At 46.3% G+C, this 24,530-nt stretch overlaps 2 protein-coding genes across 8 annotated transcripts in view; both read left to right on the top strand.

The window, feature by feature from the left end:
* LOC133517310 (SH3 and multiple ankyrin repeat domains protein 3) overlaps window positions 1–24,530 on the top strand; it is a 382,488-nt gene that overhangs the window by 210,458 nt on the left and 147,500 nt on the right. For 6 of the 7 annotated variants that reach the window (XM_061850562.1, XM_061850565.1, XM_061850566.1 and 3 more), the window contains exons 2-3: window positions 15,893–16,047; window positions 20,828–20,845. In XM_061850562.1, the coding sequence (XP_061706546.1) occupies window positions 15,904–16,047; window positions 20,828–20,845 (162 nt within the window). In that variant the 5' untranslated portion in view covers window positions 15,893–15,903. The remainder of the gene's footprint in view (window positions 1–15,892; window positions 16,048–20,827; window positions 20,846–24,530) is intronic. The other variant, XM_061850563.1, reaches the window with a different exon arrangement.
* On the top strand, window positions 5,203–10,818 carry LOC133517500 (uncharacterized). The gene has a single exon (XM_061850834.1). It carries the CDS (start codon window positions 5,203–5,205, stop codon window positions 10,816–10,818), a length of 5,616 nt encoding a protein of 1,871 aa, XP_061706818.1.

Genomic DNA, 24,530 nt, shown 5'->3' on the forward strand with positions numbered 1-24,530 from the left:
CCCGCGCCCGCCGCGCCCGCGCCCGCTGCGCCCGCCGCGCCCGCGCCCGCTGCGCCCGCCGCGCCCGCGCCCGCCGCGCCCGCGCCCGCTGCGCCCGCCGCGCCCGCGCCCGCTGCGCCCGCCGCGCCCGCGCCTGCTGCGCCCGTTGCTCGCGCAGGCACGCCCCGGAACGCCGCGACCAAGCCTGTGCCAACGCCACTGCCACGTGCCCCCGCTCCCTGCGCGCCCACACCCGCGCCCCTGGGCCCTCCCCAGGTGCCCACGCCCGTGCGCGTCCTGTCGCCGTCGCGCTTCCCGCCGCCGACAAACCTCATGCCGCCATTCGTCGTAGCCAGCCCTGCTCAGAAGCGGCAGGGTGGCGCAACGCCACCGCCGCACTCACTTCCCCGGCTCGACCTGTCCCCCATGGACACGGACCCGGCGCCGGCGAAGTCACCAACTCCGCCCGCCTCATCCACCGCCGGACCAGCGCCCCCCGCCGCCCCTACCGCGAAGGGGAAGCGATACCCACCCCTCATTGTGGAGGTGATGCCTGATTGGCCCATGCATTTCCGCGAGCTGCGGAAGGTGCTGGGCCACCAGGTCAACGCACGCCCCCTGGGGAAAGGCATTATCTTCACCCCGAGGGACGAGGATGAGTACCGGGCGATTCAGCAGTACCTCCAGACCACGGGGCTACACTGGTTCTGCTACGGCCTCCCAGCAGAACGCAGCCTCAAGATCGCCATCCGCGGCCTGCCGGCGAACACCGACCCGGCAGAAATAGAAGAAGACCTAAGGGAGAAGGGCTTCTTACCCGAATTCGTCCGCCAAATCCGCGCGCGCAGCGGCCGGCCTGGATGCATATTCCACGCCCAACTGCAGCGCACCGCGGACACGACGCCGGGGATCTACGCCCTTACCGAGCTCCTGGGTATGCCAGGAGTAAAGGTCGAAGCCTGGCGAGGACGAAAGGGCCCCGCGCAGTGCCACAGGTGCCAGGGTTTTCGGCACTCGTCGGTGAACTGCCACCGCCCTCTCGCCTGCGTTCGTTGCGGCGAGCCTCACCCCGCAAACGAATGCCCACGCCCACGCGAGGAGCCAGCGACGTGCACCAACTGCAACGGTGCGCACCCCGCTAACAGCGCGCAGTGCCCGGTCTACAAGCGGGAGGCGCGCAACAAGAAGGCCGGAGTCGCAGCGCGCACTGGTGCAGCACTGCCAACCACCTCGCAGCCAGCCGTTGACACGGGCAACGCCGCGAACTCCCTCATGGCGAACGCCAACGACGGGAGACGCCCGCCGACAAGAAGACGCAAACGTGGAGGGAAGAAGACCAAGACGGGCCCGGAACCCTCCTCTGCCCCGCAGCAGCAGCAACCCACGACCGCCCCGGCTACAGCGTTGCAGCCGCGACCCCCATCAGCCCCGTTCCCCACGACGGCCGCCCCTCTCCAGGGGAAGAAGGCGAAGCCAGGAGCGGGACCCAGCGATGGCCGAGCCGAGGCCATCACCATGCTCGTGGAGATCCTGCAGGAGCTCCTCGTTGCCATCCAGTCGGGACAGAGTCCTGTTCCGATTATCCTCAGAAGGCTGGCAGACCTCTATAGCGTTCGCTAGCCAACTGAGGATCCTACACTGGAATGCCGACGGGCTCTCTGCAGCCAAAGTCACCCTGCTGCGACATCTTCTGGCCGAGAAGAAGATCGACGTAGCCCTGATCTCGGAAACCCATCTTAAGGCGGGCGACCGCCTTAAAATACCAGGCTACGTCGCCTACAGAAAGGAGGAAACATCTTCACTCGGACGCGCCTATCGGGGACTGGCCGTCCTTGTGAAGCGTCAGGTCATCCACCAGCCGCTGCCAGTGCCGACAACTCTCCGGTCGTCATACGCCCTAGGCGTGGAAATCTGCGTCGACCGCCACCCTCTGCGTGTGTTTGCGTTCTATAAGCCACCCAGCTCTCGCCTTGCAGTGGCTGATGTCCACGACCTGCTGGACTCGCCGCTGCCCTCGATTGTAGCCGGTGACTTCAACTGCAAACACACTGCATGGAACTCCGTGAAGACCTGCCCAGATGGGCAGCGACTCCTTGCCGATGCAGAAGCCCAAGGATACGAGGTGCTAGGACCAGAGGTCCCCACGCACTTCCCGTACACGGCAGCCCACACACCGGACGTCATCGACCTTATGGTAGTACGCGGCCTGACTTCCTGGCCCGCGCAGGACGTCCTGGATGACCATCTCCTTTCTGACCACCAGCCCGTCTTGGCAACACTGGACTTGACGCCGACTCGGACGGCTCCGCCCTCACCTCGCCGACGACAGGATTGGGATCGTTTTGCGACCTACATGAGCGAACACACTCCATCCTTCCCCGTGACTACAGCGGAGGAAGTCGACCGACTCGCTGAGGAGTTCGCCTCATGCGCCACTGCCGCCCTGACAGACTCTTCCGCCGAGACCGGCGCCAGCCAGTCGCGCCGTAAGCAAAGCATCCCCGCCTTTATCCTGACCCTCATCGAGAGGAAGAGGAAACTGCGTCGACAATTCCAGCGCACACGATGTCCCACCATGAAGTCCCAGCTGAACTCTCTCGCCGAGAAGATCTCGCAAAGCCTCGCGGCTTACACCGAGGACTCTTGGCTCGAGTACATCGAGTCAGCTGGTGAGGACTGGAACGACATCCATCGTCTGTGCCGCAGAGTAACAGGAAGACCAGCACCCATCCGCCCTCTTTTCGCCAGTGACGGTACCCCACGTTACCGCGCAGAAGATCGAGCGGAGATTTTCGCTGACCACCTGGAGACGCAGTTCAGACCGAATCCGTCCGACGACACCGAGCACGAAGCAGCTGTAAAGCAGCACCTGGCGGACTACTTCGCCACGTCCATTGCTCCAGACGAAGATCCCATCATCCTCACACCGGGCCAAGTCCAGAGGATGATAAGACGCACCCCGCTGAAGAAGGCACCCGGCCCCGACCGCATACCGAACGAGGCGCTGCGCCACCTGCCCCCGCGAGCCATCGCGACGTTGGCGCGGCTCTTCACCGGAGTCCTGCGGACCGGCCACTTCCCGCGCCCCTGGAAGCAGGGTCGCGTCATCATGATTCCCAAGCCCGGGAAGAATATTCTTCGTCCTGAGAGCTATCGACCCATCACGCTGCTGCCTACTATCTCGAAAGTTTTCGAGAAGCTGCTTCTGCCTCACCTGACGCCCCACATTCAGCCACGCGACGAACAGTTCGGCTTCCGCCCGGAACACTCGACGACGCTCCAGCTTGCCCGCGTGCTGCACCTTGCTGCAGCAGCTTACAACAAGAGGGAGCACACGGTCGCTGTTCTTCTGGACATGGAGAAGGCGTTCGATCGCGTATGGCACCCCGGCCTCCTCTACAAGCTGTCCACGTCTACTACTCCGCGTCGAGTAGTCAAGACTGTGGCCACCTTCCTGGAAGACCGCCGCTTCCACGTGGCGGTAGAAGACGCCGTATCATCCGACCGCACCATTCTTGCCGGAGTGCCCCAAGGGAGCTGCCTCTCGCCCGTGTGTTATGGGCGCTACACCGATGACATCCCGGTCAGCGAGGGCGTTACGCTCGCGCTATATGCCGACGACGCTGCCTACATCACGTCATCCATCCGCCTATCACACGCAGCGCACAAAACCCAGTGCGCCCTAGAGGCTCTCCCTCCATGGCTGAAGAAGTGGAGACTATCAGTCAACGTGTCGAAGACCCAGGCGATTGCTATATCCCGTAAGGTGCTGATGCCGCCGCGTCTCACACTCCTGGGGCAGGCCATCGAGTGGTCCCCGATGGTGAAATACCTGGGGGTGACCATAGACCGCCACCTCACCATGGCCCCTCACGTCAAGAACGTGATCGCCCAGACGCGTGCCGCTCGCATCTTACTTGCCCCGGTTCTGAAGTCCCGGCTATCGCTACGCGTGAAGCTAGGCGTGTACAAGACTTACGTCCGAACACGCCTAACATATGCAGCCCCCGCGTGGTACGCGCTAGTGGGAGAGTGCAACAGGAAGCGACTGGACGCTCAGCAGTCGCTCTCTCTACGCACCATCGTCGAAGCCCCTCGCTATGTGAGGAACGACGTTATAGCCCGGGACCTGAGAGCAGAACCGCTACGTGATTTCGTAGCTCGCCTGGCGGGTCGGATGTTCGAGCGCGCGGACCAGTCGCGCTGGAGCCACCTCCGTGGCATAGCGCCGTACCACGCGCGCCCGCCCGACCACAGGGGTCTGCCGCGCGAGCTCGCGCCTGCAACCCCTGCCACACCGGACTGACCACACCACAGACCGACACCACCCTGACACCGGTTGACGATCGCTGGCTGGGCCTCCCCCAACGGGGTCCCACCTGGCTGGCTTGATCTCGCCGGTGTGAGAAGACCCGGACACGACCACTGGGGCCTCACCCGAGGCCCCACCCCGACGACCCAGCCATATTCATGGCTGGCGGTTTGACACCGCTGCAGGGGGCCAACGCCCCGAACAGCATCCCCAATCCCCTGAGGGGGAATTGAGAAGACGTCCACTGCTGCAAATTCATTCCACATTTACATTCAATACTGACACTACCCAGTGTTCTTAAACCAAAAGTATGTGTTTTTAATCTCCCACAACACTACCCGGTAATGGTACTTGGCGGTATGCGGTAAAGGTTCCAGTCTTCAGCCAGCGCGTTCCAGCTTCGAGTCTTCGAGCGTCCCGTGTGCTATCGACGGGCTTCTTTCTTCAGCAACCCTACTAGTCTACGCTCCACATCAATGGTCCTTCGAGAGCCGAATGAAGAAAGAAACAAGTACGCGCTGAGTTTTAAGTAAATTTTACTTGACTCAGAAAGAAGAAAGAAACAAGAAACACGAACGCGCTGAGCCTAGAAGTACGCTTCGGCTCAAACCTTTACCCCTACCCATACCATACCCCACCATACCGGCTTGCCGGTCGGACCGTGCTGTGTTGTAGGTTTTTCCTCCACTCACGTGTCCTGGCAACTTTCGTTGCATGTGTCACACGGTGATACCAACACACTGCTTTCGAACGCTCTAGGCCTTGCACTTAGCCATTGCGGGAGATTCAGTGCACCGAGGGATCCACGCTTAGGGGCACTGACGTTGCGCTCTGTGACGTCAGCGCATAGGCGTTAGGCAGGTAAATTGTATATAGTTAGGGAACCCCGCGTGTGAACAAGAAAGAAGAGGATGTCGGAGACAGGAAGATCTCTACGTCCGCGCACGCGCCCGGGCCCGTCTGCCCCCGCGCCTACCCCGACCCCGTCGCCAGGTGAGACTACCTCCGGCGGGACAAATACGTGGAGCAAAGGCACCAGCGGCAACCGAAATACTAGTGGAGATAGGGAATCAGTGCGTAACTCTGAAAACGATTTAGAAGATACGGTTATACCCCGCAGTAGGTCGAGTACGCTAGTCAACAAAGACGCCGTAGTCGCACCGCCGCCGCCGCGCGCGCCGTCCGTTCGCGCATCGAATGGAGACCGCGAATCGGTAAATAGGGATCGCGATAGTCAGATAACCGTGTTGATGGCCGAGCTGGAGGTCCATAAAGCCGCTCTAGCCGTCGCCCAGACGAAGTCCGAAACTGCCAAAGTACGGCTGCAGATTGCGCAAATAGAGGCGCAGTCTGACGGCGGCAGTGTCGCGGCTGACGACTCTGAGCGACGAACTAGAAATTGGGTAGGACGACATGCTAGACCACCACACGAGATCGCGAACGACGATAAATTCCCTCTACCGAGAGAGACCGCGCCGCCCGCCGCCGCCGTCGACCGGCCTAGCCGACCACAACCGCGATTTTACGAGGTACCGCATAGTAATTACGCGCCGATCTTTCATAAACCGCCCGAGTTACCCGCGTTTTCAGGCGATATAACGGAATGGATCGCTTTTAGAGCGGAGTTCGAAGACTCTGCCCCCATGTTTAGTGCCGTCAACAACGTGAGTCGGATTAGGCGCGCACTCAAAGGGGAGGCTCGGACAGCCGTAAAGTCGATAATGTACACAGTTCAGGATCCGTACGAAATTATGGAGGCGCTAGAACGGCAATTCGGCGACCCGGAAGAGATAGTACTCACCGAGTTGCATAATGTAAAGCGTATGCCGCGATTGGCCGAGGACAACGGCAATATAGCTTCTTTCGCCGCGCATATTGCTAACGCCGTCGCTACCATAAAATCGTTACGGCAAGATAAATACCTACACGCGCCTGAACTTGTGAACAAAATCGTGGACAAATTAAATCTGATAGTGCGTTACGAATGGGCAAAGTATAGGCAATCTAATAGCGGAACTCCCGACTTAGTCGCGTTGTCGGAGTTCTTGAGCGAGATTAGTGTTGCGTCCAAACGCGTAAACCGACATAGGCCGTCAGCTAAGTCGCGAGTAAACACGGTTTCTTTTGGGCACGAACCTAGGCGATCGAGTGACACTCTCTCTAGGTCTCGCGCACCCGCGTTCTCGCGCGACAGTAGCACTGACTCGGAGTCAGATGTCCGCGAAACTTATACACGCGAAACAAATAATACAACGCGTAATCAATACCCAACTATCGCTCAGGTAAAACACCGCGATAATAACAATAAAAAAAAACCCGCGAAACCCGCGTCAACCGGAGCTAGACCAAAGCAGATATCGTCCGTCTCTGTCCCGCGCAGTACGTGCGCCATATGTAAGAGCGGCAGCGAGCACAAAGTTAGTGCGTGCTCGAAGTTTTTAGCCGCGACGATATCTGAGCGTTGGGACCTAGCAAAGGGTGCAAAATTGTGTTATAGATGTTTGGATGCTGCTCACCGTAAGCCGTATAAATGCAAGTACGTCGCGTGTGGCATGAGCCAATGCGAGGCCGGACATAATAGATTATTACACGGACTAAACGCGGCCGCGCCCGCGAACGGTAATAATACTTCGGCTAGTACTGCGGCGGGAGCAGTAAACACTCTTAGATTCGCGCAAACGTACCTCAAAGTCATGCCTGTAGAGGTGTCGGGGCCCTTAGGCACCGTGCAAACCCTCGCGCTATTAGACGAAGGCGCGGCTATGACTTTGATGCTTCACGAAACGGCGGATAAAGTTGCACCTCGCGTACGCGGTGAATCACTAGAGATAGAAGGAATAGGCGGCAGAGTGAGCGACCCGGATTCGTACAGGTTACGAGTCGCTATAAGAGGTTTTTGCAGCCGACATATGGAAATGATGGAGGTACTTACGATAGGCAAGATAGGCGTAGGTATGCAGGGCGTACCACGTGACGTCGTAGAGAAATGCGATCATTTATCGGAAATCGCGGACGAACTTTGGTACCCGCCCGCGGTACCTACTATCTTGATAGGCCAAGACAATTGGCACCTCATAGTTTCACGGCAAATTTTAAGCGGACCCTCTCACCTTCCCGTCGCAAGCCTAACCAGGTTAGGCTGGGTTCTGCATGGCCCAGATAGAGCATGTCACGCCGCGGTAAATTTTGTAGGGCACGCACGGCCTAAAACCGCGGACGACGAAGCTATCGAACTCATGAAACAGCATTTCGATATAGAGTCGTTAGGCGTCTCAAAAAACTTGCCTCGGGCCGATCCCGATCAACGCGCGCTAGACCTATTAAAATCCACCTGCGAGAAAATACCGGGGGAAAATAGGTATCGAGCGGGCTTACTATGGCGAACCGATGACGAAGTACTCCCCGATAACCGAGCGCACGCATTAAAACGGCTATACAGTCTCGAACGAAAGTTAGACCGAGACCCGAAGCTTAAAGCCGAATATGCGAAGCATATGAATAATTTGCTCGACAAAGGTTACGCGGAGAAAATGGACTCGCCGCCCCCCCTCGACGCGCCGCGAACGTGGTATCTAGCGCATTTTCCCACTTTTCATCCGCAACGCGGTAAAATGAGGCTAGTTTGGGACGCGGCTGCCACAGCCTACGGACGATCGCTAAATAGCGCGCTGTTGGCCGGCCCCGACTTATTAGAATCGCTTTTTGGCGTATTAGTACGCTTCCGCGAGGGCAAAATCGCGGTCATAGCCGACGTCAAAGAGATGTTTTTACAGATTGAAATAATAGAGCGAGATCGCGATGCGTTACGTTTCGTTTGGAGGGGGGAGGACCGTACCTCTCCACCGCAAGAATACAGAATGAAGCGGCTAATATTTGGATCGGCAGCGTCACCGACAACCGCTCTGTACGTCAAAAACGAAAACGCAAAAACGCACAGCAACGAATTCCCGATCGCCGCTGAAAAAACAATAAAAAATACGTATATGGACGACATGTTAATTGCCCTAGACATGTGCGAGGAGGACGCGAGACGCGTAGTAAACGATATTTACGAGTTAAATATGCGCGCGTCACTAGAGCTCCGCGGATTCGCATCGAATAATCCTGCGGTAATATCTGACGTAGTTAACAGTAAAGAGGAGACGTCTCTGTTAGGCGCGAACGAGAACGAGCGTACATTAGGGTTGAAATGGAATCACAAGCGTGACACCCTAGGCTTTAACGTGAATTTTCGTAACACGCCCGAGGACGTACTCAACGGTCAGAAATTACCTACAAAGCGACAGGTTACAAGCAGCGCGATGTCGATATTCGACCCTATCGGTTACGTTAGCCCCATATCCGTCTTAGGCAAGGCGTTAATGCAAGAGGTATGGCGGACAGGGATCGATTGGGATACGCCTATACCCGTCTCGCTCGCACCCGCGTGGCAATCGTTCATAGAAAACGTACAGCAATTAAGGGACTTAGAAATTCCGCGACACGTACCCGCATTTAATAGGGAGGCATATATGCATGTTTTTTGCGACGCGAGTGAAAAAATATATGCCGCGGCCGTGTACCTAGTTAGTACGAACCCCGACGGGACTAGAACCTCTGCATTAGTGGCCGCTAAGGCCCGAGTGTCCCCTCTCCGGGTAGTTAGTATTCCGAGGATGGAATTACTAAGCTGCGTACTAGCTACTAGACTAGCGGAAACTATAGTCAAAGAGTCAGACTACGTAATAAAGGACAAGTTTTTTTGGTCTGACTCAAAAACGGCCCTCACTTGGATACGTTCCGACCCGCGTAGATACAAAACGTTCGTCGCGCATAGGTTAGCGGAAATCGAGAACACTACCACCCCCGCCAACTGGCGCTGGGTGCCTAGTGCGGCTAACGTGGCCGACGACGCGACGCGAGGTATTCCCGCGCAATTCGGAGCGACCCATCGGTGGTTCATAGGACCCGATTTCATACGTGAAAGTGAGGAGCATTGGCCTACAGAGAAAACGCCCGCGCCCGTCGCCGATACGGGCGAGGAACGTATTAATAAGCTCGTTTGCTCGATAGGCATAACTAGAAATAAATTCGAGTACCTACCGGAGGTAAGTAGGTTCTCAAAATTCGTACGCTTAGTTCGCGCCACCGCTAGGATTCTGGTTGCCGCCGAGGTATTTAAAGCCGCACTGCTATCTAAGAAAACAGATACAGAAATAAATAAGGGGCATTTAAATTTAGCAGAGATATTGCTAATCAGAAGGAGTCAACATGCAGCCTTTCCAGAGGAAATTAAGTTACTGGAAACTGGGCGAGCTTTGCCGAAGAAGTCTCCTCTACACAAAATTGCCGTGAAGTTAGATAAAAACGGAGTCATCGTGTTAAATGCCAGAATAGACAAAGATGTGCATATACCCGTTCTACACGCCAAAGAGGGCTTCGTCAAGCTGCTGATTCATCATTTTCATGCTCTGTTTAATCACGGCAACCACTCGACGGTGATAAACGAGCTAAAACAAAGATACTACATTATCGGTTTGCGCGGTAGCATTCGTTATCTGACGAATAAGTGCCAATGGTGTCGGACCTATAAGGGAACCACCCTCAAGGTTCCTGTAGGCGACTTACCACCAGAGAGGCTCCAGGCGAATCAACCGCCATTTACCGCCGCAGCCGTAGACCTATTTGGCCCTATGAATATAACAATAGGCCGCCGCCGCGAAAAGAGATGGGGCGTACTTTATACCTGTCTCACCACTCGAGCTGTGCACTTAGAGCTTGCCGCCTCACTTTCGGCATCCTCTATGATCCTTTCATTGCGCAGAATGATAGCTCGACGCGGCACGCCTACGGTTCTCTACTCCGACAACGCCACTAATTTTTACGGAGCGGAGCGAGAACTAGCCGAGGCCAAAAGGACGCTGCCAGACAGTCTAAAGCCATTCCTGACTGAACGAGCGATCACCTGGAAGAAGATACCGCCCGGCAACCCTTCCGCCGGCGGTGCCTGGGAGCGACTCGTGGGCAGCGTAAAAACGGCGTTAAAAGTTATATTGAAAGAGAGAGCACCCCATGAAGAGGTCCTGCATACGCTGTTACTAGAATCCGAGCACATAGTGAACTCCAGACCACTGACGCCGGTGAATCCAGATTTAGACGTCGAAGCCTTGACACCGAACCACTTTCTCATCGGCCGGTCAAGCGCCATGTCACCGCTGGGCGTCTTCACCGACACAGCAATGTCACTATCGTCGTGGAAAACAGCGCAGACACTCGCCGATCATTTTTGGAGGCGCTGGCAAAAAGAATACCGACCCAGCCTTCTCCCTCGGCCAGGTGCTCACCAGAACGTACAGAAACTGCATACAGGCGACATCGTCATCATAGCAGATGGTTCCATGCCACGAGGAACATGGCCTAGAGGCGAAATCGCACAACTCTTTCCCGGCCCAGATGGCCACGTAAGAGTAGCCATTGTTCGTACTCGTGCAGGTGACGTCCGCCGCCCAGTTTCCAGACTTATACCTATATGCTCCTCGAACATATAGACGGTGTTTTCACACGCGGGGGAAATTGTCGCATATAGCTCATAAGTTTATTAATGTATAAATTTTAATTTACGTTCTGCCTTTAAGTTTTATTTTTTACAAATTATTTCCATGCCTCATTTGTCTTAATAACGTGTAATTTACTGTGTTAGTCATAAGTTTTACAAACTAGGTTAAGAATATACTGTAAATACCTTATTATGTAATAACGTGCTCTGATTGGTCAATAAACAACTAGTACACTCTGCACCTAACACCCACGTGACAAATGGGCGTGGCCCGACTATAAATTGATGCTAGGTCGGGCCAAATTCATTCCACATTTACATTCAATACTGACACTACCCAGTGTTCTTAAACCAAAAGTATGTGTTTTTAATCTCCCACAACACTACCCGGTAATGGTACTTGGCGGTATGCGGTAAAGGTTCCAGTCTTCAGCCAGCGCGTTCCAGCTTCGAGTCTTCGAGCGTCCCGTGTGCTATCGACGGGCTTCTTTCTTCAGCAACCCTACTAGTCTACGCTCCACAACACATGTTAACTTAGCTTTATGAAGGTGCGTCACTGTTCCTTAGCCGTGCGTGTTTGAGGAAGATACGTAAGTGTGTCGCTGCGTTTAGACTTTAGGATGCCAAAATTGCTAAAGATCCGTGCAACAGGATGCGTCCGTGGTAATAATAAACAAATCCTTATGACGTACGGCACGCCACTTGCGTGACGTGTGTGTGCACGGTTCTGCACATGCACGTCTTTGCACACGCAACCGCTGTGCTTTAAAGGCATTGGCAGTGGCAATTACTACCCATTGTAAATATTAGACAGGTTGGTCACCTTAGTAATAAACAGATGTCATTATGGACCATTAAACCATAACACATGATAATATATGTATGTGAAATATGGCTTTTGCATCTTAAGGTGATAAGACTCTTAAAGTAAATAGATGTATAATTCAAAACAACATAAAATGTACAATTTTATTATTTGGGAACTCAGGAGGCTATGTGGGACTAAGCCCCGTGGAGATGTGACACATTTGTACACCGAGTGAATCACCTCCTATGATTATTATTATTAATTTATACCTACTAGTACTAGTGGCTCTGAGCTGTGGACCTCGTAAACCCACCATTTTGAAAAAAATACCAAAAAATGAATCAACAAACGAATCTATTTAATTCTTACAATAATTAAATCGTAACCGATTTTCGTGAATCACATTTCACGAAAATCGGTTGAGATGAGAAATTAGACGTTTTTTAACAATATATATAATAGGTACACGGCTTAAGAAGAAAGTAAGTATACCACGTGATCGTATATACAAAAAGAGAAAACGTTTTTCCACATCTAAATATTGTCCATTCTCCATGATTTTTAGCGTGTTATTGACACAATGAAAAACTAAATTTATACGTTTACCTGTTTTTCAAAATTTGCAAAGCAATTTTTTTTCAAAATTTACCCTTTTTTAACGTTTAGCCTTTTGACCGCCACAGACGTCATATGACGCGCGCGGCGACAGCCCAATCTCAACCTTCATACATACCGACAAGGTTCACGATTACACGCCGCGTACGATAGGCGTGGCGTTCAAAAGGTTAATTAACACTTGCATAGTCTGGGCTGTCTATGGTTACTACAGTAGAAAGTGCTTCTAGTTAAGTAGACATTTTAGCAATTATCACATTTTTTTCGCTCTTGAATTTGCCTCAAAGCGCCTTAAATTAATTCGTCTGGAATTTTCTGAACAGTATTCTTTAATAAACCATATCACTAAATAAATAAATAAATATTATAGGACATTATTACACAAATTGACTAAGTCCCACAGTAAGCTCAATAAGGCTTGTGTTGAGGGTACTTAGACAACAATATATATAATATATAAATATTTATAAATACTTAAATACATAGAAAACACCCATGACTCAGGAACAAATATCCATGCTCATCACACGAACAAATGCCCTTACCAGGATTTGAACCCGGAACCATCGGCTTCGTAGGCAGCGTCACTACCCACTAGGCCAGACCGGTCGCCAAAATCACTGACTATAGATATAAACTGGCTCACACTTAAAACAAATGATATACAAACCACGTAATATTTTAATATGTTATACACTATCATCATCTACGGACTTTACACCTCAAGCCGCGAGCGTGTCCGGTTGCACTTCCCCGAAGTTCCAATTTCAAATTCAGTGGCGCCACTTACAGTGTTCTAGGAACGTGCTCACCCTTACCACGATTAACGTCTCTCGCTCTCGTTTTCACAGTGCAGCTCGCTCGCTCATTGCACAAATCAGTCAGTGCAAGCGAGAGGCACGCAGAGTAAGTTAACGTAGACGACGGCTGTGGGAATCACTTGGTACGTACACGTACTGATATGGCGGACGCCTGAGGCTTGATAAAACGTGTGTCATTATTGAGGTATTCTACCTGTACGACGTATGTTAGCGAATACGTACATTTAGCTCAGATAAAACAACAGGACGTAGGTATCCACAGCGATAAGCGACATATTCACATTGTTGACAGATTTTGTTTTTCAATCGTAAACTCTGAGAAACTTTATGCTAACACTAATGTAAATATTACAGGTTGAATCCAATACTACGTTGATAAATATTTAATAGAAGTTTACCAAACGTTTGCGTTTGTGTATCAAAGCTAAAGGAGAAGAGCTATGTTGAAGATAATGCGTTTTGTTTTTACCATTTTTAATTACATTTAGCAAAAGACGTGTGGGAAAAAATATTCCTGATTTTGTGAACGTATTTCTGGGCTATCTTGTAATGACATTCCCAGACACTGGTCCACCATGCATTTAATGTGAGTCGGACCAATCGAACTCTGCACACACTGCAGTGACAGACTGTGGGACGTGAAATTCTTATGTTATGACGTTTATAACAGTGCCACACTTTGTCATGTCAAAGTCTGTGCACAGCTTAGATTGGACTCAAGATATCAACCGTGACTGTCGTTTTTAATTTTTTATTTTTCGTTATTAACTTTCGTAATTAAATGTATATAGGTACTATGTAGAAGCGCTGATGGCCTAGCGGTAAGAGCGTGCGACTTTCAATCCGGAGGTCGCGGGTTCAAACCCCGGCTCGTACCAATGAGTTTTTCGGAACTTATGTACGAAATATTGAAATTTACCAGTCGCTTTTCGACGAAGGAAAACATCGTGAGGAAACCGGACTAATCCCAATAAGGCCTAGTTTACCCTCTGGGTTGGAAGGTCAGATGGCAGTCGCTTTCGTAAAAACTAGTGCCTACCCCGGCGGCAAGCGGACCCCAGGCTCCCATGAGCCGTGGCAAAATTCCGGGACAACGCGAGGAAGAAGGAGGAGGTACATATAAATATCAGAATCTGAAAAATCGGATTGAATTTTTAGCTACCTGCGCCGGTAAAAATCTTCAAACAAACACAATTAAAAACTTTTATCCCCTGATAAAACATTATTAAAATTCCTCGCGAAAACCGAAAAATCCTGCTTAGAATTTCAAATGTGCCCTCACAATAGACGTATTGTCATTGAATATTTGAATGTCATTGTTGGATGAGTCTTGTGGAATGGTTCAGCATTTATGACATGAGTACGAAGCTCGAGACGTAGATTATGCTTCATTATGCGGTTTGAAGGTAAACAAGTATCTTTCTGAGGTAAAGATATATTATACTTATATTTTATACATCTATATCATAACCTCCCTATAATATATTCAGAAAAGATAAACTAACGGCATACATTAAGACGAAAGTGACTTTTCATACAAACGTAGTCCTCATTTTCCTCTCTGGATATTAACATTATTGAAAATATTTTGACATATTTTGTTTTATATGCCCCCACATTTGATTTTCTTTTAAATTTTTAATTATTATAGAAGTTAGAAACATTGAAAATTTAGTATGAAAACTGTTTTTCGCTCTTAATTTTTATAATAATACAAAAATCTAAAAAAGTCAAACGGGGCATAGCTATGGTTAATATACATAAAATTTTGTAAAAGTATTTTCCAAAATGTCAATATCCAGAGTGAAAAAGACTACGTTTGTATGGAGAATCGGCTGTCCTCTTTCCTTTTAACAAACCTGAGGACCTACCGCGAACCACGTTCGACATGTTGCCTCTCTATTGCACTTGTAAATTCGTACGTAAGCGTGACAGGGAGGCAACACGACGAACGTGGTTCGCGGTGGGTGCTTCGTAATTTTAACTTGACTCGCACACGAGTCCGCAGGAGTGAACACGAAGATTTTTTTCTGCTTTCATTATGGACAATGTTTTATTCGTGGCCATTCTACTCTCAACTGCCGCAGTAGTGTTTTTTACGATAGTAAAAGTTCACGGTAATAACCAAGCTGACATAAATAACACCGTAACTGTCAGTAGCAGGCGCGGATACAAGATTTGGCTTAGGGGGGGGCCATTTTGAGAAAATCATATATTTTTGCACAGAAAATAAGGTAAAAAAAAATTTACTCAATTTAGTAATGTGAGAGCCAGGGTTTTAGGGGGGGGCCATTGCCCCTATGGCCCCCCCCTTGTATCCGCGCCTGGTCAGTAGGTCATCGTGTGACAGTTTAATATGCAGCGAACGCCAGTCCTTTATGAGAGATCGTTTGGTCAACGATTATTGCCGATTGACCAACGATTTTAACCGATTTCACACCTATTCACAATTTACCAACTTTGTAGTGTCAAGATACAATGCTATACAATACATTATGCGTTGATTTAAGTTACTTTATGTTTACGGTAATGGTATATGCCAAAATAACATTTCGTAAATTCATTGTGCTAAAATGACATGAGTTGTATTTGATGAGCTTTTATTTATTTGTTTGACGTAATTAATCGTTTCCCGGCATATCAATCGTTTATCTTTACTGGACGCTAAGCGCGAAGAATTTCGTATATTAACCCGCCTGTTCCTAACCGTATCACACATTGCGATACCACCCATGATCCTGGCGGTCAATGCCACTTTGCAAGCGGGACAATCATATAATTATGTATATAATATGCAGCTAACTTGGAAACCATTGTTCCAGATGTCGTAGCCATGGAAGGCGAGAGCCCCGAGCCCTCGGGCTGGCTGCTGGTGCGCGTGCACGTGCCTGAGCTGAACGTGCAGAAAAGCCTGCAGTTTCCAAGAGACCAGCTCGTCTGGGATGTCAAGCAGCAGTGCCTCGCTGCGTTGCCTAAGGTCAGTAGCCATTGATGATACCATATCAGTTTGTATGGGTATTCTCATACAAAGTGAAATAAAAACTATCATATTGCTCGTAAGTGGATCCGTACGCCGCTTCGGTGTGTGCGCTATGCACATTTATAACTGTGTCCCTCTGGAACGGCGTGCAGAATCCACATTCAAAATTAAGTCCACCCAACTATAGTAGTAACAAGTATACTCGTAGTAGTTTATGTAACTGCTACATAATGAAAGGCATTAAATACGAGTGTGGGTTGAAAAAATTAAACGTACTATGAAATAAGTTCCATAAAAGGAACACACGAGTGTTATAATGCCTAATTATGTACAGTTTCATAAACTATGACTATTTTATCTACACACATATAGCTTTCGCGAATTTGAATATCATAGGAAAATCGATTTCGATGTTATTATTACGCGATACTAACATTTTCACAGATAAGGAATTTGTTGTAATAAACAGTATATTGCGATTTTTGAATGCATCATAGAGGGTTTATGATATGTGTATATATAAGCCAGTTTCATGGTACGAGTGGTGCCGTGACCAGGATTAGGATTTCCCACGTGGTCAGTTCTGGGACTTCAAGTAACCTTCCAATAATATATGACTATATGACATCTCTCCTTAAAAAGAACATGTCGACATAAAGGCGCGATTGTTCCCAAACGTTCCCACCACAATTACTAAGTAAGGAGTGTTTTGCCTTATTTTTTCCTGTTTGAACTGGTTCATACTTAATCACGTTTCTTAGCTTCTTTACATTTTTCTCTTTGTACAACTGTTATTCTTGTCTCATTATTCTCATTTAAATCCTCCTTTTAAATTATTAACTTCTTTTTTTTTTAATTGTTTGACAGTAGAATTAAAATCAGTGATAAGATGTTGATCATAACATAATACATAAAATAATAACCAATTTCTTTAAAATTTGCTTCTTAAAAGTGCTAAAATAAGCAGAGCATACTATGTAAAATATGACATGTTTTAGGGCTTAAAAGTAAGTATAGATAGTTTTTTTTTTGTTTCACTGCAATAGCAATCGCGTTAAACACGTCTAATGTTCAATTTTGCACTAAAAAGTGTCCACTTTTCCTTTTTAAAATGAAGTAGGCAGCACCTTAATGTATTAGGCAAGCTAATTTAAAAGTTAAAAATGCTTGCGGGTCAAAAATTATCATTATAATCGGACCTTCGAAACTCCCGCAACCGGTGTTCTCACGAACTTTCGCTTATTCAGATTAAGTTGATTCATCGATTATTCAATGTTACGCTAAAATATTTCTCTCACCTTCCCATTTTAAATGTAAATTCTGAATTTACATAATACTTACCGAGCGTTATGCGGAGCAACGTAATTCACGGTTTTAAAACAAAATAGCCACTTAGCTGTGGTCTATTGACGTCTGTTTTGTTATATATGGTCAATGTCACTTTGAAAATACCTGAAAATTGTTTACTTAGACTTAAACTTTTCTCACAATTAGTTGAGTGTTTTTATAAATTATTTCATGAAAGAAACTGTATTATGCAGCAGAAAATCCAATCCAATGGTTAAGATAAAATTAGAACGGGAGGTGATTTGTCGATAAAAAAAAATATCGTACTATACGTGGTTAAAGGCTCAACCATAGCTGTCCAAACCTATTTTATAAATTCTTTTGCAACACTAGCAATTTTATTTTATAGATAATTGAGCAAACATCTCTAAAAGATTCCAATATAATTGTAGTTTACGTTCCATATCATTCAGAATAAATAACAAGGTACCTATTTATATAAATGATGAAAGCGTTCGATTAATCGAAAGCAAATCGTGTTACTAAATTCTAACGTCGCCAATCGATAGGTAGACAGTTTTATTTTTATTAGACGCCATTGCTCGAATGCAAATCGAATCTTGAAACGAAGCGCCCTTAGGAGTGTTTGCTATCGAACTCAATTTGAATTCGGAACGATTTAAACTATCTTCGAGAAATTCTTTTGGAATTTGAAACGTCCTTTACGTTTTTAATTATAATATTTGCTTTAATCTTGAACAATGCTGAAGTTGGGATTTTAATTAAAGTAATTGTATTTCAATCTCTAACAGCGGAAATTAGTATTTTTTAAATAATGAAATACCTAAGAAATACATCGTCTAGAAGATTTAATTGATGATTAAATAAGCACTACCTATGCGTACTTTTCGGGTGGATTACGCTTCCATGACATTATTTAAAATATTGCGTAATGTAAGCATATGATTTAACATGAAATTCCATTACTTCCGTCTATAATATAATCCCTATCTAATATATATTACTGTATATCTTATCCTATCCAATGAACTTACCCAAGCAAAATAAAGTGTTTCTCTTATCTGACCTGGCCTTACCTTTTCGTTGGTTAGACCTTTTCCCTCCATCCTCCCCTCATGAAGAAACGGTAAGGGATTTGTATAGGAGGTGAAATCACGTACCTACTGCTCGCTCTTACAGCTGGCCAAAGACGCTTAGCATTTATAAGATGACATATAGTAGACAGTTTCCGCCGCGGCGAGGTGGCCTAGGCTCTAGCCTAGAGGTTCATGGCGTAATCTGCGACAGCTAAAGTCGCTGGTTTGAATTCTGGAGGGCTTCGTCACTTTTACTTTAGTTTACATTTATTTCAGTTTATAATTTATAAATAGTATGACTACATTAAAAAACACATTGATAAAAATAATATGATTGCTTTCCATGTTCCCAAAGTTTTACATGAAGAAAGGTCCAAGCACACGCATGCTTATCGGTTACCTCAAACGCTGTTGCAATGTTTATGTAAACCAAACCGGTCTCATTGAGAACTGTGTCAGCGACGCGGGATCGTTCCCGGGCTAACTGTTTTATCATTCACGTGGCTTTTATACCATTTTCATACTTATTTAAATACTTAGTACTTGTAATGAACTAACTGTAGCTTGAACTTCATGTTACTTGTTCATAGCTTGCATTCCATAGACTAACGGCCCGATTCGAACTTCCAGATACGTCATTGTGTCATTGTCAAAAGTGACGTTTCTTCAAGAAAAAACGTCACTTTTGACACTGACATATCCATATTTCGATATCGATTCGGGCTGTATGTAGGTTTATTCTCTTTAAGAGTCTCACAATCGAAGATACGCTCTCAAATTAAAACGCAGTAATTTATTACATACACCTTAATTATATCTTAAGAATGGTCAAACTCGAACCAGATGACTTCATGAGAAAAAATATCGGAGCTCGAATTCTATGGACATTAATATCGTGCATTAGTGTATTTTCTAAAGTCTTCATCCGCCACTCATGAGCGATTTTCAGATATTCTATCCATTATTAATAGAGCTGGTCCACCGAGCACATTGAAACTAATTGTAAGTCTAATAGATCTCGGAAAATCTCAACTTGACGGCGGCATTCTACAATGAAAACCTGTTTCTTACCGTTACGTTCAAGTCGTTCTTAAATGCCGGTTATGCCAAACGAGGAACATGAAAAAACACCCTATATCACTGTGTACCCGTAAATACGACCTTACGCAGTGGTGTTGTAGATGAAATTCGAATAACGATCAAAGAACCGTCACGATTTTTTTTGTACCTTGATGCAAAAGTGGATATATATTAATAAACACAGGAATATCATTTTTAGCAGTAATGTAAAAGTTATGTAATTGATCAGCAAATAATACTTACTCTATTGGCCTAATGACCCAAAATGAGACTCGGACAGCGCCACTTTTCTCGGTACTGCGCACTCGGTATCGCCAACTGTTGAGTCGGAATTCGCGCAGATCCGTCTCCACCATCCATGGTGCTCCAGCGACTCCTGGGGCGTCCAACAGGACGTCCTTCTGCTAGGCGGCTCAAATACCTACGCTCTTTTCACATCATTGTCCTTTCTCTCAGGATGGCCTAGCTAACGGAGTCTGTGAGCTTTAACTTCCCCTATGATGTTAGGTTCAGCTACTAAGCCTACCTGAGGACTGTAGTGTCCAGCTTCCATCCGGTGGTCGTTTTCTCGTTTTTAGCAAATAATGGCCAGCTAAAATTTGAAAATTAAATATGAATGCCTTACTATACTGCTTGGAATTCGCGGACGACTTCAGGTGCTTCCACGGACCACCGCTTAAGAACCGCTGATAGGATTAGGACAGACACGACCAGGCCATATGATCCTGATCAAATATATTTTAGCACCATAACTGTTCATCAATCGGACGCAAATATTACTACATTATATACTTATGAGAGACGGGACACCGCTTGCGTGACGTGTGCGTGCACGGTCCAACGTTTTAGCACATGTGCACGTCTACGCGCACGCGTCCGGTGTGCACTGGACTTCAGTATACATTTCATTCCGATGAAACCTTTGAGTAGTAGTTTTTATTCTTAATTATCTTTTGTGTTTTAATATTATAAGCCTATTCGTGGTAAATGAATGTAATACCTCTAGTATATTAAATTATTTCGTATATGTTTTAACTATTTTAAAATTGCTTGCATGTTTTATTTACCTATTGTTAACTATTGTTTTCATATATCTTATATTACATTCCGATTTCCATAGATTAATTAATTAAGTGCAACAATAACGATTTTAATTGACAAATACTAGTAATTGACTAATTAGTATATTAATCAATATATTTCTTGACATTATTTAGTACAGTGTGTACTTACCCATTACTGAATATTGCTCGTAGTTTACATATAATATAATATGTATGTATATTGTTTTCGGTGGCGACTCGGGACCTCAGGTGGCCTCTTGGTACAGGGTACGTGATAATATTATAATGCAACCCTTATATAGCCTGAGGCTTCACCTCCCAGAATATTGCATCTTTTGGGCATTACTTGGTTTGTATCCTGCATGAATCATATACCTACTTATGTGATTCAGTATCATATAATATCGGAAAATTACTAGCATGATAATAATTTTTAGGTATTATGTTACTCATAGCATGTTTATCGCCCTTATATGGCTGGTTGCTACTAAAAACCAAATATTTCATTCCGATCGCTATAAAATATTTCATACCTATGTCATTTTCCTATAAGTATTGATATTTATTAGCATGTAAGTATAATCGCCTTCATAAAATGTTATCCTAATATATAATCATGTACGCCTCCAAACAGTTAACACGTTCGGTTCCAGATGGGGTCGAATCACCCCACACAAAAGCCTAAAGTATGCCTAATTACGAAATTAGGTATACATTTGTACTCTAGGCATATTTGTGTTAAACTAATTGCCGCATTGAAGGTGTTCCTCAAGGAGATTGACAGTGACTTCACTCGAGCCAACGCCGCAACAGTAACGTTGAAACAGTAACACCACAGTCCATCGTAACGTAACCTTTAGAAATAGCGGCTGGTTTCCAATCCAAATACGAGTCTACGGCGCTTCCATTTTCAAAATTGCACGTTCTAAAACGGAGCGTTTTCTTTTTAATTCTCGTGGCGCTCGCCTGATCAGCTGCATCCATGCATGCATGCCCTACTTCGGAATGTCGCGACAAAATGGACTTAAGTGCTATACATTGTCCGTGTATTTGTGCTTTACATAAAATAGCTTGACAAAAGCTGGACTTTTCTTATCTGTGTTCGAGCGCATTGTTGCCGGCCCAATTTTCGGTACGCTGGGTAAAGTGTGTTCTAGTTACACGGGTATATTGGAGGTTTGAGGTGAGTATAGTAGAAAGATAAAACATAAAACTACATTTTAGCGTCACAGTTTATGTGCGCTTGACTGCAATGACTTATTTAAATTTCATTCAGTCGCATGGGAATTTCCGTACATGATTGAAGTCCGTGTTAACTTTGGACCGATTTAAATAGAACAAAGTGGGGGATTGTCATTATCAACGTCATATTTTCATAGAACCTTGACACTTTGTCATTACAAATAACATACAGTTGCAGAGTCAGCTTGGTCCTACTCTATAATACTGATGGCAAGCTGCTATATAATAGTACATTACGATACAAGTGCGAAAAATAGGAAATTCGAAACGAGTGGCGATAAATTAAAACACGACCGAAGGGAGTGTTTTAAATCGACACGAGTTGCGAATTACCTATTCGCACATGTATCGTACAACGTTTTACAGTACATATGGCCCTTTAAATGTTCGACACAGTAACGTAATATGCTACTTTTCGCACTAGTGCTATAAAGTAGCCCCATATGTACTGTAAAAATAGTATACATACAAGTTACTGTCTTTTTAAATCAATTATTAATCACTAATTTATATGAGTTAGTTACTGGTATCGTGGGTCTCCCTTTTGTTTTAATACAAAGTTACTTTAAATTAGATGTTTATTGCCTACTCACTACCAGAGTACGTTCGACATGTTGCCTCTCTGTCGCTCTTGTAAATTCGTACGTAAGTGTGATAGGGAGGCAACATGTCGAACGTGGTTCGCGGTGTGCCCTCTGTACCGCTTACCTTTACTAATAGTGACGTGAACTGATAGTTCACTGGAAACATTGTCAAAACGATTTTTTTTTCAAGAAGATTTATTTGAAATATTTGTGTGGTAATACAATTTTAAAATTATCAGTTACTTTAAAATGATCAATAATTTAATAATTAATCTGTTTTTAAGTGCAATACCGCCGTGAGTACATTGGATTGAATATTACCTAAGTTTAAATTAAAGATGGCATTCGCAGTTTACTTATAATGATAACCCACTATATGTCATACTGCAATAAAATGGCATAACTCAAATATAAAATTATTGACTTTTACGTCTTTATTCCTCGTAAAATAACTTGCATTTGCCATCGCCATAAAGGTACCATTCAGATTTAGACCACACCAGCATTACTGCTGCAGTATTTCAGCGTGACATTACTGCCGACTGTATTACTGCAGCTAATGTTAAAAATCCGGGCGGCAACATCGATTTTGACATTTGCGACAGTAATGCAGTTGGCAACTTCCTGCTTCTTCTGCTGCAGTGACTGCATTACTGCAGGAAACTTCCATATTAATACAAATTTCTCGATAAAACAACCTTTTTGATATTTGCTTCAGTAATACAGTCGACTACATCAATATTGCAACGCGACAAATTACCGACTGCATTACTGCCGAAAATGACAGAATCGATGTTTTTATATAAAATTCTCGATAAAGCTACCTTTTTGACATTTGCTGCATTTGCGGCAGTAGGTAATACAGTCGGCAGTAGTGTGGCGCTGCAATACTGCTGCAGTAACGCTGTGCAGTCTGAATCCGGACGTTACCGTCACCATTTACACACTCGTATATTTGTCACGGCCGCCCGGCCTCTTCGAAAACTACTTTTTTTGTCACTGGCATTTATATAAAATCGTTTCAACGCGCTCTTGAAGCGGAGTCGATTGAACGAAAAATTACGATACGATTAACGTGATCGATTCTCATTGCGATTGATTAATCTTTTGAAGTAACTGCGGTACTTTTATGCGGCGTTTGTGTTTTTATAATAAATACCAGGGCAGCTAACTTATTATAGCATTTAAAATTCTCGATAAAAATTTAAGTTAAATTAAATATGGCCGCCTTATAATTTTATTTCATTATAATTATTTGCAATAACTTCACTTAGGGTAGGGTTGCCATACGTCCCCGTACATCGGGACATGTCCCCGTTTGGAGCTTGCTTTCCCGGTGTTCCGTTAACTTCGAGTTGACTACGGAACGCGCAAGTGGCCCTTATTCATTTGTACTCACTCGTTATTTCTTTGATTATAAAAAGCAAATATGTTTATTATGTTACTTATTACTTATTTTAGCATAAAAAATTGTGTAAAAGAAAAGTGGCAAACAAGCATACGGCCCGCCTGATGGTAAGCAGTCACCGTAGCCTATGGACGCCTGCAACACCAGAGGCATTACATGCGCGTTGCCGACCCTTTAAAAACCTGTACACTCCTTTTTTGAAGAACCCCATACTGTAGCCCCTCGGGAAAACCTCGGCAGGAAGCTCATTCCACAGCCGAAGCGTTCGCGGGAGGAAATTCCTCTTAAACCGCACAGTACGCGACCATTTAGGTTCCAGGGTGTGAGGATGAACACCCTGCCGACGGCGGGCGGTGCGGTGATAGAAAGCGGCCGTTGGCATCATGTCAAACAATTCTTCAGAGCACAGCCCATTGTACAAGCGGTAGAACACACACAAGGAGGCAAAGTCTCTCCTTAGACTTAAAGGTTCAATACCGCTTGTGAGTTTGGGATCGTCGACGATTCGTACAGCGCGCCTTTGGACTGAGCCTTTTAATATCTGAAAATTAGGCAAACCAGAATGAGTTCTATGGTCGCCCCGCGACTTCTAACCAGGTATGAGATGATGGTGTCCTATTATCCCTAATAAGGAACATAGAGCTCTCAGAAGGGATTTCCATTCTTCACGGTCCAGCGCACACCAGTATTCAGGTATAATCACCGCAATAGGTAACAG

Source organism: Cydia pomonella, chromosome 4 (genome assembly GCF_033807575.1).
Source record: "Cydia pomonella isolate Wapato2018A chromosome 4, ilCydPomo1, whole genome shotgun sequence".
Lineage (NCBI taxonomy): Eukaryota > Metazoa > Arthropoda > Insecta > Lepidoptera > Tortricidae > Cydia > Cydia pomonella.

Coding starts and splice junctions, on each gene's coding strand:
- LOC133517500 (XM_061850834.1), top strand. CDS start 5,203: ATGTCGGAGACAGGAAGATCTCTACGTCCGCGCACGCGCCCGGGCCCG.